The following is a 16717-nucleotide window of genomic DNA, read 5'->3' as shown; positions in this document are numbered from 1 at the left end:
TAACGCTCTCTACACACGGTCCCTGACCTGCTTCAATTGTCCAGTGTCGTCCCCCCCCCCCCCCCCCCCCCTGGGTCATATCCAGTGTCCCCCCGTGTCATGTCCAGTGTCCCCCCCCCCCCCCCCTGGGTCATATCCAGTGTCCCCCCTGGGTCACATCCAGTGTCCCCCCGGGTCATGTCCAGTGTCCCCCCCCCCCTGGGTCATATCCAGTGTCCCCCCTGCCCCTCTCTGACCTGGGTCATGTCCAGTGTGTCCCCCCTGGGTCATGTCCAGTGTCCCCCCTGGGTCATGTCCAGTGTGTCCCCCCTGGGTCATATCCAGTGTGTCCCCCCCTGGGTCATGTACAGTGTGTCCCCCCTGGGTCATATCCAGTGTCCCCCCCCCTGGGTCATATCCAGTGTGTCCCCCCTGGGTCATATCCAGTGTCCCCCCCCTGGGTCATATCCAGTGTCCCCCCTGGGTCATATCCAGTGTCCCCCCCCTGGGTCATATCCAGTGTCCCCCCTGGGTCATATCCAGTGTCCCCCCCCTGCGTCATATCCAGTGTCCCCCCCCTGGGTCATATCCAGTGTCCCCCCCCTGGGTCATATCCAGTGTCCCCCCCATGGGTCATATCCAGTGTCCCCCCCCTGGGTCATATCCAGTGTGTCCCCCCTGGGTCATATCCAGTGTCCCCCCCCTGGGTCATATCCAGTGTCCCCCCCTTGGGTCATGTCCAGTGTGTCCCCCCTGGGTCATATCCAGTGTCCCCCCCATGGGTCATATCCAGTGTCCCCCCCTTGGGTCATGTCCAGTGTGTCCCCCCTGGGTCATGTCCAGTGTCCCCCCCTTGGGTCATATCCAGTGTCCCCCCCCCTGGGTCATATCCAGTGTCCCCCCCATGGGTCATGTCCAGTGTGTCCCCCCTGGGACATGTCCAGTGTCTCTCTGACCTGCGTCATGTCCAGCGTCCTCTTCATGAAGCAGCGTCCAGGCGTGTCCGTGTCCTTGTAGAACTTGATGCTGTTCTTCAGGCCCTCCACCAGGGTGAGGTACATGGCGAACTGCATCAGGAAACACAGCAGCGCCGTCAGCAGCAGCACCACGTTGAAGCCTGCCGACGTTAAAGGGGAAAAAAATTGTAATTCTTATTCATTGTTGAATTGGATTTTGTTGACATTACTAGCCCGTTGTGAGATATTCCCCCCCCCCCCCCCCCCTTGTGGCCGCGCGGGGTACTACTGCGCCCTGAGTGCGTTTTCGCATTTTTAATTCACTAATAAATTCATTATTAATTCATAATTTGTTAAATTGGAAAAAGGGCTTCGTTAAGACCTCCATTATTATTATGGTCAATGCCTGTGTGAAAAGTGGGAGCGATTTGGTGCAGGCGGTGAGGAGATACGGCGGTGTTTCTGACAGACAGACAGACAGACAGACAGACATTGACTGAATTATAGTATGATGATGATGATGTTTGTTGAATTGGATTGTTGACATTAAAGAAAGAAAATTCCCCGGTTCAGTTCTTTTCCACCGCTTGGTTCCCAATGGGAACCGGTTCAGTTCTTTTCCACCGCTTGGTTCCCAATGGGAACCGGTTCAGTTCTTTTCCACCGCTTGGTTCCCGGAACCGGTTCAGTTCTTTTCCACCGCTTGGTTCCCAATGGGAACCGGTTCAGTTATTTCCCACCGCTTGGTTCCCAATGGGAACCGGTTCAGTTATTTCCCACCGCTTGGTTCCCAATGGGAACCGGTTCAGTTCTTTTCCACCGCTTGGTTCCCAATGGGAACCGGTTCAGTTCTTTTCCACCGCTTGGTTCCCAATGGGAACCGGTTCAGTTCTTTTCCACCGCTTGGTTCCCAATGGGAACCGGTTCAGTTCTTTTCCACCGCTTGGTTCCCAATGGGAACCGGTTCAGTTCTTTTCCACCGGTTGGTTCCCAATGGGAACCGGTTCAGTTATTTTCCACCGCTTGGTTCCCAATGGGAACCGGTTCAGTTATTTCCCACCGCTTGGTTCCCAATGGGAACCGGTTCAGTTCTTTTCCACCGCTTGGTTCCCAATGGGAACCGGTTCAGTTCTTTTCCACCGCTTGGTTCCCAATGGGAACCGGTTCAGTTCTTTTCCACCGCTTGGTTCCCAATGGGAACCGGTTCAGTTCTTTTCCACCGCTTGGTTCCCAATGGGAACCGGTTCAGTTCTTTTCCACCGCTTGGTTCCCAATGGGAACCGGTTCAGTTATTTTCCACCGGTTGGTTCCCAATGGGAACCGGTTCAGTTATTTTCCACCGCTTGGTTCCCAATGGGAACCGGTTCAGTTCTTTTCCACCGGTTGGTTCCCAATGGGAACCGGTTCAGTTATTTTCCACCGCTTGGTTCCCAATGGGAACCGGTTCAGTTATTTTCCACCGCTTGGTTCCCAATGGGAACCGGTTCAGTTATTTTTGGTTCTTGGTCCATGAACCAGAGCTCCAAAATTGGAACGTTAATTATGAATCGATTGGAGCAAAACCATATCTATATTAGATTGTTATCACCATGAAACTTTCATGAAAATTACCACCGCTGAAGTGCCCTTGGACAAGGCATTGAACCTCTACCATGAAATGTTCTATGAGCAGGGCCTGGCTGTAAACAAGTTCTTGAGCTTAGTCCAGTTACCCTGGGTAAACATAGTACCTTTCCTTTCCTTAGTCCAGTTACCCTGGGTAAACATAGTACCTTTCCTTTCCTTAGTCCAGTTACCCTGGGTAAACATAGTACCTTTCCTTTCCTTAGTCCAGTTACCCTGCAGGGTAAACATAGTACCTTTCCTTTCCTTATCTGCCTGTGTGTGAAGAGGGCAAACTGACTGAGTGTGACTGTGGTTAAGTAGGCTAATCAATTGGCAGGTGTGGGGTTGCCATGGCAATCAATTGGCTCAGGCAGAAGCTGGAAATTGCACTTTGAGAAGGGATTTAGGCTGATTAGGCCCACTGGCTGGCAGAGCCTGACCAGAGCCTTTTGTGGTGGTTCTGGAGAACCGTGGGTCCGACTGACTCGATACCGGGCACTGCAGGGACAGGGAAGTCGGTGGGTCAAACGGTTCTCCAGTTACGTGCATTTCAACCGTACACACACATGCACGAATGCACGCAAATACGTGGCGCATTTATAGTAGGATAGTTTTTTCTGGCCCAAACAAGTGCTCAGATTATTTCTGTGGAGTTTGATGTAAGAGCCAGCAGATGTCACTGTTTTTCACCGTTTTTGCCTGTTTTTCATTGCAGCTCAAAAGGCTTCACAGACATAGCAGAAAATCCACTGGATGTTGTGTGTGGGTTTATGAGGTCATAAAACCAGGATGTTGTGTGGGTTCATGAGGTCATAAAACCAGGATGTTGTGTGGGTTCATGAGGTCATAAAACAGGATGTTGTGTGGGTTCATGAGGTCATAAAACCAGGATGTTGTGTGGGTTTATGAGGTCATAAAACCAGGATGTTGTGTGGGTTCATGAGGTCATAAAACAGGATGTTGTGTGGGTTCATGAGGTCATAAAACCAGGATGTTGTGTGGGTTTATGAGGTCATAAAACCAGGATGTTGTGTGGGTTCATGAGGTCATAAAACCAGGATGTTGTGTGGGTTTATGAGGTCATAAAACTAGGATGTTGTGTGGGATGAGGTCATAAAACCATACATACATACATACATACATCACAGTCCGTGCTCAACCAATCAAAGCATAATCCGTCTTCACTTTTAGCTTCAATGTTTGTGTAAAAAGCCCACTTTTATGATGATGTCACTTTTTCCGATCCTTTTTTTATCAATTGCACACATGTGCCCATCAGGGAAGTGCACACACATATAGACATCAAAAGGGGCTTCAGCGCCCAGCCCTTTTACCCTTCTGAGAGACTGCCTTCTCCAGACCACGAATGCCTCATTTTACTACACGGCGAAATGTCAGAGAGTGTTGAGTGGGAGGAGAGGAGAGGAGAGGAGAGGAGAGGAGAGGAGAGGAGAGGAGGGGAGGGGAGGGGAGGGGAGAGGAGAGGAGAGGAGAGGAGAGGAGAGGAGAGGAGAGGAGAGGGACATTAATAAAGTAGGCTATACCTGAAGTTGAACCCTGAAAGCTGGGCATAGAGACGTATACCTTTTTGCATCATGATTTAGCGAGTATGAGCAAAAAGTAAATGGTAAACGGTGCATTTATATATAGCGCCTTTATCCAAGGCGCTTTACATAGATTGTGCATTACATTCACCCATTCACACACCTTTACATAGATTGTGCATTACATTCACCCATTCACACACCTTTACATAGAATGTGCATTACATTCACCCATTCACACACCTTTACATAGATTGTGCATTACATTCTTCACCCATTCACACACCTTTACATAGATTGTACATTACATTCACCCATTCACACACACACACACACACACCTTTACATAGATTGTGCATTACATTCACCCATTCACACACACACACCTTTACATAGATTGTGCATTACATTCACCCATTCACACACACACCTTTACATAGATTGTGCATTACATGCACCCATTCACACACACACACACACACACACACACACACACACACACACACACACACCTTTACATAGATTGTGCATTACATTCACCCATTCACACACACACCTTTACATAGATTGTGCATTACATTCACCCATTCACACACACACCTTTACATAGATTGTGCATTACATTCACCCAATCACACACACACCTTTACATAGATTGTGCATTACATGCACCCATTCACACACACACACACACACACACACACACACACACACACCTTTACATAGATTGTGCATTACATTCACCCACACACACACACACACACACACACACACACACACACACACACACATTCACACACCGATGGCGGAGGAAACCAAGCAAGGCACCATGACCAGCACATCGGGAGCAATCAGGGGTTCAGAGTCTTGCTCAAGGACACTTGGACACTAAGGGCCGATTCATACTCCTATTTTGGAGCCGAATAAAAGTCGGTTCGGCGCTGTAGAGCCTACAATGTGACGTCATTTGACTCTGTAGAGCCTACAATGTGACGTCATTTGACTCTGTAGAGCCTTCAATGTGACGTCATTTGAGGTTCGGGGGGGGGGGGGGGGGTACCGTCCTAACGTCGTCTCTTCGGTGCTACTGAAACAGCGCCGAAACAGAGCGGTAAAATAGGAGTATGAATCGGCCCTAACTCTGGGGGGGAGCACCGGGCGGGGACGGAACCGGGCGCGGGGGAACCGGGCTACAGCGACAGAACCTACCGCAGCAGAACAGCAGGTAGTTCTGCAGCATGGGCTTCCACTTGGGGAACTTGGCGGGGTCCAGCGAGTCGTGGCACACCTTGCCGCCGAAGGCGTTGACGGCGCAGGTGACGAGGCCCACGAGGATGAGCAGGTTGGGCACAAAGTGGCTCTCGCTGTTGTCCATCATCTCGCTGCGCTTCCGCAGCTCCACCTTGAAGAAGATGCCCATGCTGAAGATCAGGATGCCCGCCATGACCGACAGCCAGTAGAGCAGCCACAGCGCCTGGGCCAGCTTCACGCGCTTGGGCAGGTCGAACTTCACCGGCATGAACGCCATGGTTTTAAAGTAAACTGTCCAAACCGAACCGCGCGGGAATTTAAAAAAAAACTATAAAAAAGCGTTTAAAAAAAAAAAACGTTCAAGCGTTTATCTCCACCGTTCTGTGTGGTTTAAATTGTTCGTGTCGGGGTTTTTTTTTTTTTTTTTTTCCCGGGCAGTTTGACGGATTATCCGACGTTTTTTCTTTTATCTTTCAGTTGGAGAGTAACGTGAGGCAGGAGGAGGGAGAGGAGCAACGACGCCACCGTCCCACCGTAAGTCCATCGGGAACGGGAACGTCCATAACCGGTCCTGGGACAGAAAGGAGAAAAAAAAAAAAGGAGAAAAAAAAAGTATACAAAGTTGTTACATTAAAACGTTAATCCAAATAATAAAATGTTCCTATAAATGTTGTGGTTCCGGCTTCGGACAGCTTATTCCCAACGGAGACGTTTCCTGCGAAAGGAAGCGTTGGCGCGTGAGTGGCGCCCAGCGAGCCTCTGCCTGCCGCGCGTCATCCTAATCCAGGGTAATCTGCCCTTAATGCCACTCAACGCAGATTAGAACCGGCACTAATCCGCTGTCTTACCATCTAATTGGTTTGTTGTTTTAAGCGTCCTGCTAGGAGCATCCCTCCTGCTGAGATAGAGAGAGAGAGAGAGAGAGAGAGAGAGAGAGGCTCCCATGCAGCACAGAGAGCAAAGACTCCAGGCAGCAGAAACTAAACGGGTTTAACCCATTCTGACCTGAGATCAGATTCATACGAGGTTTCCACTGGGACACACACACACACTGGTCTGATTAGCCCATTCTGACCTGAGATCAGATTCTATAAAAATGTCAGTCGTTCTTCGATTTTTCAAAAACAGCAGACCTACAAGCTCGTAGCGCGCCACTCGGTGGCGCGCTACGAGCTTGTAGACCTGCTATTTTTGAATAGCTAAAGCACGACATGATGCTGAACACCAAAACGGGTTCCCGTTCAGAATGGGTTAAAAGTGTGTGAGGGTGACATACGAGGGCGTCTGCCGTGCGCATGCAGAAGGTGAATGGCAGGTGGCAGGTGCCACTCGATTTGACGGTGGCAAATCGAGTGGCAAAGTTGACGTTAATGTGGTTTAAAGCATGTTTTAACGCAATCAAATAGGCCTTTTCTGTTGCTCTGGACGGGGCTGTCGAGGCCAGAAAGTAGTTTTTTTTTTTTGCCACTCGGTATAGAGCGACGTTCCTGCATAACTTCCAGGTGTGATGATGTCACCTCTATATACCTTCAAGAAATGTATTGTAAAGGCCGACAGAATGAAGGGAAAGTTCACGTGACAAAAAAAGACACAATATTGCCAATGATTAACCCATTCTGAACGGGAACCCGTTTTGGTGTTAGCATCATGTTATGCTTTAGCTATTGAAAAATAGCAGATCTACAAGCTCATATCGCGCCACCGAGTGGCGCGCTACGAGCTTGTAGGTCTGCTATTTTTGAAAAATCGAAGAACGACTGACATTTTTAGAATCTGATCTCAGGTCAGAATGGGTTGATCAGACCAGTGTGTGTCCCGTGGAAACCTGGTATGAATCTGATCTCAGGTCAGAATGGGTTCATCAGACCAGTGTGTGTCCAGTGGAAACCTCGTATGAATCTGATCTCAGGTCAGAATGGGTTAATACATAATAATGGTGCGCGGGGTCGGTCAATAAGGACATTCAAGCTATATGGAAAATAGAAATATACAGAACGGTGGTTGAATCGCCGGCCATTTTGCCGTCCGTGGTCTGTCCAGAGTCGTCATGCGTCTCAATGGAGACTTTATATCGCTAACGTGCTTTGCGAGGTCACATCGGTGATCTTTGCGAGGTCACATCGGTGATCTTGACCGCTGACCCCGCACTTCTAATCGGTTCATCCTCGAGTTCAAGTGGAGGTCTTTCTGCCAAGAGTCATTAAAAGACCCTCCGAGATGTCCCTGAGATATCGCGCTAGTGTCAGCCTTCTGATACTGTTGTACTAAACCAGTACGACCACAGTCTGATACTGTTGTACTAAACCAGTACGAACCACAGTCTGATACTGTTGTACTGACCGGTACAACCTCAGTCTGATACTGTTGTACTAAACCAGTACGAACCACAGTCTGATACTGTTCTACTAAACCAGTACGAACCACAGTCTGATACTGTTGTACTGACCGGTACAACCTCAGTCTGATACTGTTGTACTAAACCAGTACGACCACAGTCTGATACTGTTGTACTAAACCAGTACGAACCACAGTCTGATACTGTTGTACTAAACCAGTACGAACCACAGTCTGATACTGTTGTACTGACCGGTACGACCACAGTCTGATACTGTTGTACTAAACCAGTACGACCACAGTCTGATACTGTTGTACTAAACCAGTACGAACCACAGTCTGATACTGTTGTACTAAACCAGTACGAACCACAGTCTGATACTGTTGTACTGACCGGTACGAACCACAGTCTGATACTGTTGTACTAAACCAGTACGAACCACAGTCTGATACTGTTGTACTAAACCGGTACGAACCACAGTCTGATACTGTTGTACTGACCGGTACGACCACAGTCTGATACTGTTGTACTGACCGCCACAACCTCAGTCTGATACTGTTGTACTAAACCAGTACGAACCACAGTCTGATACTGTTGTACTAAACCGGTACGACCACAGTCTGATACTGTTGTACTGACCGGTACGAACCACAGTCTGATACTGTTGTACTAAACCGGTACGACCACAGTCTGATACTGTTGTACTGACCGGTACGAACCACAGTCTGATACTGTTGTACTAAACCAGTACGAACCACAGTCTGATACTGTTGTACTAAACCAGTACGACCACAGTCTGATACTGTTGTACTAAACCAGTACGAACCACAGTCTGATACTGTTGTACTAAACCGGTACGACCACAGTCTGATACTGTTGTACTGACCGGTACGAACCACAGTCTGATACTGTTGTACTAAACCAGTACGAACCACAGTCTGATACTGTTGTACTAAACCAGTACGACCACAGTCTGATACTGTTGTACTAAACCGGTACGACCACAGTCTGATACTGTTGTACTGACCGGTACGAACCACAGTCTGATACTGTTGTACTGACCGGTACAACCACAGTCTGATACTGTTGTACTAAACCAGTACGAACCACAGTCTGATACTGTTGTACTGACCTGTACGAACCACAGTCTGATACTGTTGTACTAAACCGGTACGACCACAGTCTGATACTGTTGTACTGACCGGTACGACCACAGTCTGATACTGTTGTACTGACCGGTACGAACCACAGTCTGATACTGTTGTACTGACCGGTACGAACCTCAGTCTGATGCTGTTGTACTGACCACTACAATCACAGTCTGATACTGTTGTACTGACCAGTACAACCACAGTCTGATACTGTTGTACTGACCAGTACGAACCACAGTCTGATACTGTTGTACTGACCGGTACGACCACAGTCTGATACTGTTGTACTGACCGGTACGAACCACAGTCTTATACTGTTGTACTAAACCAGTACGAACCACAGTCTGATACTGTTGTACTAAACCAGTACGACCACAGTCTGATACTGTTGTACTAAACCAGTACGAACCACAGTCTGATACTGTTGTACTAAACCGGTACGACCACAGTCTGATACTGTTGTACTGACCGGTACGAACCACAGTCTGATACTGTTGTACTAAGCCAGTACGAACCACAGTCTGATACTGTTGTACTAAACCAGTACGACCACAGTCTGATACTGTTGTACTAAACCGGTACGACCACAGTCTGATACTGTTGTACTGACCGGTACGAACCACAGTCTGATACTGTTGTACTGACCGGTACAACCACAGTCTGATACTGTTGTACTAAACCAGTACGAACCACAGTCTGATACTGTTGTACTGACCGGTACGAACCACAGTCTGATACTGTTGTACTAAACCGGTACGACCACAGTCTGATACTGTTGTACTGACCGGTACGACCACAGTCTGATACTGTTGTACTGACCGGTACGAACCACAGTCTGATACTGTTGTACTGACCGGTACGAACCTCAGTCTGATGCTGTTGTACTGACCACTACAATCACAGTCTGATACTGTTGTACTGACCAGTACAACCACAGTCTGATACTGTTGTACTGACCAGTACGAACCACAGTCTGATACTGTTGTACTAAACCAGTACGAACCACAGTCTGATACTGTTGTACTGACCGGTACGAACCACAGTCTGATACTGTTGTACTGACCGGTACGACCACAGTCTGATACTGTTGTACTAAACCAGTACGAACCTCAGTCTGATACTGTTGTACTAAACCAGTACGAACCACAGTCTGATACTGTTGTACTGACCGGTACGAACCACAGTCTGATACTGTTGTACTAAACCAGTACGACCACAGTCTGATACTGTTGTACTAAACCAGTACGAACCACAGTCTGATACTGTTGTTCTGACCGGTACGACCACAGTCTGATACTGTTGTACTGACCGGTACGAACCACAGTCTGATACTGTTGTACTGACCGGTACGACCTCAGTCTGATACTGTTGTACTAAACCAGTACGAACCACAGTCTGATACTGTTGTACTGACCGGTACGACCACAGTCTGATACTGTTGTACTGACCGGTACGACCACAGTCTGATACTGTTGTACTGACCGGTACGAACCACAGTCTGATACTGTTGTACTGACCGGTACGATCACAGTCTGATACTGTTGTACTGACCAGTACAGCCACAGTCTGATACTGTTGTACTGACCGGTACAACCACAGTCTGATACTGTTGTACTGACCGCTACGACCACAGTCTGATACTGTTGTACTGACTCAACTTTTTCTGCTCATATACTATCAACTCTCCACTAGGCTGAAGGCATGGGGAGAGAGTATATATGTTTAGTTTTCTCCACCAGGCCGAAGGCATGGGGAGAGAGTATGTTTAGTTGTCTCCACCAGGCAGAAGGCATGGGGAGAGAGTATGTTTATTGTCTCCACCAGGCAGAAGGCACGGGGAGAGAGTATGTTTTATTGTCTCCACCAGGCAGAAGGCACGGGGAGAGAGTATGTTTTATTGTCTCCACCAGGCAGAAGGCATGTGGAGAGAGCATGTTTAGTTGTCTCCACCAGGGCGAAGGCATGGGGAGAGAGTATGTTTTATTGTCTCCACCAGGCAGAAGGCATGGGGAGAGAGTATGTTTTATTGTCTCCACCAGGCAGAAGGCATGGGGAGAGAGTATGTTTTATTGTCTCCACCAGGCCGAAGGCATGGGGAGAGAGTATGTTTTATTGTCTCCACCAGGCAGAAGGCACGGGGAGAGAGTATGTTTTATTGTCTCCACCAGGCCGAAGGCATGTGGAGAGAGCATGTTTAGTTGTCTCCACCAGGGCGAAGGCATGGGGAGAGAGCATGTTTAGTTGTCTCCACCAGGGCGAAGGCATGGGGAGAGAGTTTGTTTAGTTGTCTCCACCAGGCCGAAGGCATGGGGAGAGAGTATGTTTTATTGTCTCCACCAGGCCGAAGGCACGGGGAGAGAGTATGTTTAGTTGTCTCCACCAGGGCGAATGCATGGGGAGAGAATATGTTTAGTTGTCTCCACCAGGCCGAAGGCATGGGGAGAGAGTAGGCTATGTTTAGTTGTCTCTACCAGGCCGAAGGCATGGGGAGAGAGCATGTTTAGTTGTCTCCACCAGGCCGAAGGCATGGGGAGAGAGTATGTTTAGTTGTCTCCACCAGGCCGAAGGCATGGGGAGAGAGTATGTTTAGTTGTCTCCACCAGGCCGAAGGCATGGGGAGAGAGTATGTTTAGTTGTCTTCGGCCTGGTAGAGACAATGATAATAGTATAATATCAGGATTAGATGCTGTCGGGTTCAAAGGTTAATCTCCAGAGGTCCCAGCAGTTAGTATCTCCAGGGGGGTGTGTAGGGGTTAAAGGTTAATCTCCAGAGGTCCCAGCAGTGTTGGACCAGTTTAGCCCGGTGTAAAATAGCTCTGCCCCTCCGATGACCCCCACGCACGCACGCACGCACGCACGCACGCACGGGGAACAACTCCTTACTTATTACATTTCTTCCAAAAGACAGATTTGTATGTCGTCGTATGACGGCCGCGGCACAAATCTACGATCTAATCTACGATCTCCAAGCTCACAAGTCACAACATGTCTTGCTCGTGCGTCACGCTGGTGGTGTGAGCTTGTAGATCTGCTACTTTCCGGCATGCACTCGCCACCGTCGTGTGATGGAGGCGGAGCATGAAATAAATAATACGGTTTAAGAGAATTTAGAAATGTTATATCCTCATCTGATCTGTGATTGAAAGAAGGCAGTCAAAACACATTCACATTTAATTCACTTTATTTGTCCAATTCTAACAGCACATGTTACTACAGTTTTAAAAGAGTAAAATAATAAATAAATAAATTGTACTAAATAATGATAGATGGTAAAACTAACCTGCAAATAATATGCCTACAATGTGGCAACAAATATGAACAGAATAAGTAAGAAGTGTTTGGGATTTGTAATATAAATGTGTTCATCGTCTGATCAGTCAGTAATGTCATGTGACATTACATAGCCTATATGCAAATTATATGACATTGATATCGACGTAAAAATAAACATTTCACCCTCTAACATTTCTTACGTCTAGGTCATTGAAGTAATGTCACATGCACATGTATGTGTCCAGTGTAAATAATGTCACATGCACATGTATGTGTCCAGTGTAAATAATGTCACATGCACATGTATGTGTCCAGTGTAAATAATGTCACATGCACATGTATGTGTCCAGTGTAAATAATGTCACATGCACATGTATGTGTCCAGTGTAAATAATGTCACATGCACATGTATGTGTCCAGTGTAAATAATGTCACATGCACATGTATGTGTCCAGTGTAAATAATGTCACATGCACATGTATGTGTCCAGTGTAAATAATGTCACATGCACATGTATGTGTCCAGTGTAAATAATGTCACATGCACATGTATGTGTCCAGTGTAAATAATGTCACATGCACATGTATGTGTCCAGTGTAAATAATGTCATGCACATGTATGTGTCCAGTGCATGGCCTATACTGCAGGCCTGGTTGACTATAGGCTGAGGCTGTGAGCCACTCTGCTACACTATAGCGCCACCATCAGGCTGTGAGCCACTCTGCTACACTATAGCGCCACCATCAGGCTGTGAGCCTGCACTCTGCTACACTATAGCGCCACCATCAGGCTGTGAGCCACTCTGCTACACTATAGCGCCACCATCAGGCTGTGAGCCACTCTGCTACACTATAGCGCCACCATCAGGTTGTGAGCCACTCTGCTACACTATAGCGCCACCATCAGGTTGTGAGCCACTCTGCTACACTATAGCACCACCATTTTTGTATGTCCAATGTATTTGTATTTAGTTAACATATCTATAAATAAAGGCATTTGACATTCAATTATATATATTTACTTTTCAAAGCGTGTCGCAATGCAACACGCTTTGAGCTTGTAGATCGGCTATTTTTTCTACGACAGTAATATGCAATTTGGCCGAGTGAGTGTGGAACTATAGTGGCCCTCTGGAGTGAGTGTGGAACTATAGTGGCCCTCTGGAGTGAGTGTGGAACTGTAGTGGCCCTCTGGAGTGAGTGTGGAACTGTAGTGGCCCTCTGGAGTGAGTGTGGAATTATAGTGGCCCTCTGGAGTGAGTGTTGAACTATAGTGGCCCTCTGGAGTGAGTGTGGAACTGTAGTGGCCCTCTGGAGTGAGTGTGGAACTGTAGTGGCCCTCTGGAGTGAGTGTGGAACTGTAGTGGCCCTCTGGAGTGAGTGTGGAACTGTAGTGGCCCTCTGGAGACAGTGAGTGTGGTGTGCGTGATTAGCTTGGTTGGACACGTGAATGGATTAGAAAGCTGAGGATTGCTGTGTATTAGAGCTAAAAGGACGGAGTCACACACTGTGACACGCAACGCACGCGCACACACACACACACACACACACACACACACACACACACACACACACACACACACACACACACACACACACACACGAACCGGCCTATTAGGTTATAGCGCCGCCCTGAGGCTGATTTGAAAATGTTCAAGTGCCATTTCTTCCTCTGCCTATATTCGGAAAGTGTGTGCAAGATTTCACTGAAATGTGTTCATTATTTCAGGCATATTGTCACTGGGCAACCCGTGCCCTGCACACTAAGAAGGAAGTGAGGGTTGGTAGTATATAGTCAATGATTTTTACCTGTTACATTTAATTATAAAAATGACAGACTTCAGGGGTTCAAACATTCTGTTTATTTAAACACTGTTCATTGGAACCAAGCTGAAATGTTTGTATGTCACATGTCTGTCTTCTGCATGTGCTGCATGTGCTGGCACTAACCCCGGTTAAGAAGGGTTGGAACGTGCAAAGTATTGTAGAAGATAAGGGGATGATGGGTTTTTTAACAGTGTTCGGGTTGTTAAAGTATTTGTGTTTATATGGGCGCCTAGAAATGTGATTCAATTATGTTGTACAACATTTATTTAATAGTTAAATGGTAAATGGTGCATTTATATAGCGCCTTTATCCAAGGCGCTTTACATAGATTGTGCATTACATTCACCCATTCACACACCGATTGTGGCGGAAGCCATGCAAGGCACCAACCAGCACATCGGGAGCAATGTGGGGTTCAGTGTCTTGCTCAAGGACACTTCGACATATAGACAGGAGGAGGAGGAGCCGGGATTCGAACCACCGACCCATGGATCATTGGACGACCTGCTCTACCTCTTGAGGCCCTGTTAGATTATTCCTGTGGTATGGGAAATGTCTGTAACAGCTAATTGATAGTTAATTGGAATCTGTAGGCTACTTGTGGTAGGATCCACTCTCTATAAAGGGAGGCTGCAAGGGACAGACATTCAGCGGAGGCAGACTGGTGGTCGCGCACGTCCCCTGCTGCGCGCAGCTTAAAACCGGCCAACTATACTACACATATTCAAAACTCCTGCAAACTTAGCCAAGGCAATCAGGATGGAATATCACATCAGTGTAATAAGGGACAATTAGCTAAATATGTTTGGGGAAATCTGCAAAAACAAATAAGAAAGAAAAAATAAAAGCATACCACTTTCTCCACACTTCTTCACAAATGTGTTCATAAAGGTGTCTCTACTGTCACATCAATTCGGTCCAACTAAACTCCGTTGGGAAACTTTGTGACAGCTGACTGAAATTTGGGGTACCATATAATAATAATAATAATAATAATAATAATAATGGAGTACCATATAATTATAATAATGATTATTAGTGAGGACCTAGGCTATTATATGAAGATAGGTTGAAAAGTGGTGAAGTGGTCCTTTAAATTTCTATTTATTTGACACATATTTTTATTTCTTCTAATTAGGGGTGCATGATTATGAAAACATGGCCGATATCCGATCTCCAATTATTTGCAGGGTTATATGATGATTATGATCTGCCGGTTATATCTGAGTGAGTTGCAAAATCCAAACACACCAGCAGGTGGCAAACTTTTCACTTGAACGCAAAGGTTATGCACAGCTTTAAAATACACTTAGTATAATAGAATTTAGCCATGGCAGGCAGTGGCACCTATAGGGCCATTGATTGATTGATTGATTGAAATCTTTATTAACAGTTTGCAGAATTACAGTACATTTCAAGCACAAACTCAATACAAAGACTGTTAACTGTGAGTGGACGACCCAATTAAGCCTTACACTTGTTTACAACAGGGTCCACATTGTTCAATTCATCAAAACATTTAGAGACAAACAAATAGACACTTCTATGTAGTTAAAGAACAGAACAGGAATTCATCATATAGGAAGCGAAAAGGGAAAAAAAGTATATATACAGTGAGGGGAACAGGGGGATAAAAGAAAAGAAAACGAAAGACAGAGTGTAGGGCGCCTGCACACAACACCATGCGTTGATGCCATGTGTGCATATGTGCAGGCACCCAACACCACGTCCATACAAAAACATAGTACAATCCATAGTACAAAGACAGAGTGTAGGGCGCCTGCACACAACACCATGCGTTGATGCCATGTGTGCATATGTGCAGGCACCCAACACCACGTCCATACAAAAACATAGTACAATCCAGATACAAATTCAGCTTTTACAGAGGCCAGTTTCGAATTGCAGCCATCCGTAGGTGCTCCTACTGTATCTCTGCTAACTGCACATCCACGCAGGGGTCACTCAGCAGTGGAACTTGTGGCTTGGAATGGCCCTGATCCCAAAGGCCATAGAATTTTCATTTACATAAATAAAGGCTGCCTCTGGTTTTATTTTGAAGCACTCGCGGGCGGAACGGAAGTGCTCTGTGTTGTCGTCGTCGCCGCTTGAGCGCAAAGGAAGCGCCGCCAGGCAGTGTTGCCATGTCGGCTTATTATAAGCCACTTTGGGCTTGTTTTTCTGTAAAGTTGCTTGTCGATGCTGGTTGCGGTTTTTTTGGCCTTATTCTTTATTCCTAGAGTGTAGCTGTTTATTTGGGCTTGTTTCCTAATGCGTTTAAACCAGTGGTTCTCAATTTCTCACACATTTTCATGTCAAGGACCCCCAGATTAATGTATTTGTCACAGGAACCCTTATACAATTGATTGATTGATTGAAGTGTTAAGTGTATGTATTAACAGTTTGCAGAATTACAGTACAATTCAAGCACACCTCAATACAAAGACTGTTAACTGTGAGTGGACGACACCATAAAGCATTAGGCCTACACTTGTTTACAACAGGGTCCACCTTGTTCAATTCATCAAAACATTTAGAGACGTACAAATAGACACTTCTATAATAGTCAAAGACTAAAATAACAGAACAGGAATTCATCATAAATTAGGTAAAAAGGGAAAAGAAAGATACAGTGAGGGGGGAAGGGTGTGTGTGTGTGTTCACAAGATTTGTTTTGGTGTTAACATGTTTCAACGAATATTCCACATTTCTTCATAGACCTGGTTCGGCTTATTTCTCCCACAAAAGACCTGGCAACACTGCCCTGGCCGCCATGTTGGAAGTGTGAGCTGCCCCG

General features: G+C 46.6%; 1 protein-coding gene across 1 annotated transcript in view; it reads right to left on the bottom strand.

Moving 5' to 3' along the window:
- Positions 1-5612, bottom strand: part of prph2b (peripherin 2b (retinal degeneration, slow)) — a gene marked incomplete at both ends in the record, with an annotated part of 19793 nt that extends 14181 nt beyond the window's left edge. The window contains 2 exons of the mRNA XM_080782081.1: positions 936-1096; positions 5294-5612. Of these exons, the coding sequence (XP_080638207.1) occupies positions 936-1096; positions 5294-5612 (480 nt within the window). The remainder of the gene's footprint in view (positions 1-935; positions 1097-5293) is intronic.
- Between the last annotated feature and the right edge of the window lie 11105 nt (positions 5613-16717).

This window comes from Protomyctophum bolini (genome assembly GCF_963924005.1).
Source record: "Protomyctophum bolini genome assembly, chromosome: 14".
In the NCBI taxonomy this organism is placed as follows: domain Eukaryota; kingdom Metazoa; phylum Chordata; class Actinopteri; order Myctophiformes; family Myctophidae; genus Protomyctophum; species Protomyctophum bolini.
Note: the sequence above shows the minus strand (reverse complement) of the source record. Positions and strands in the feature narration are given on the sequence as shown.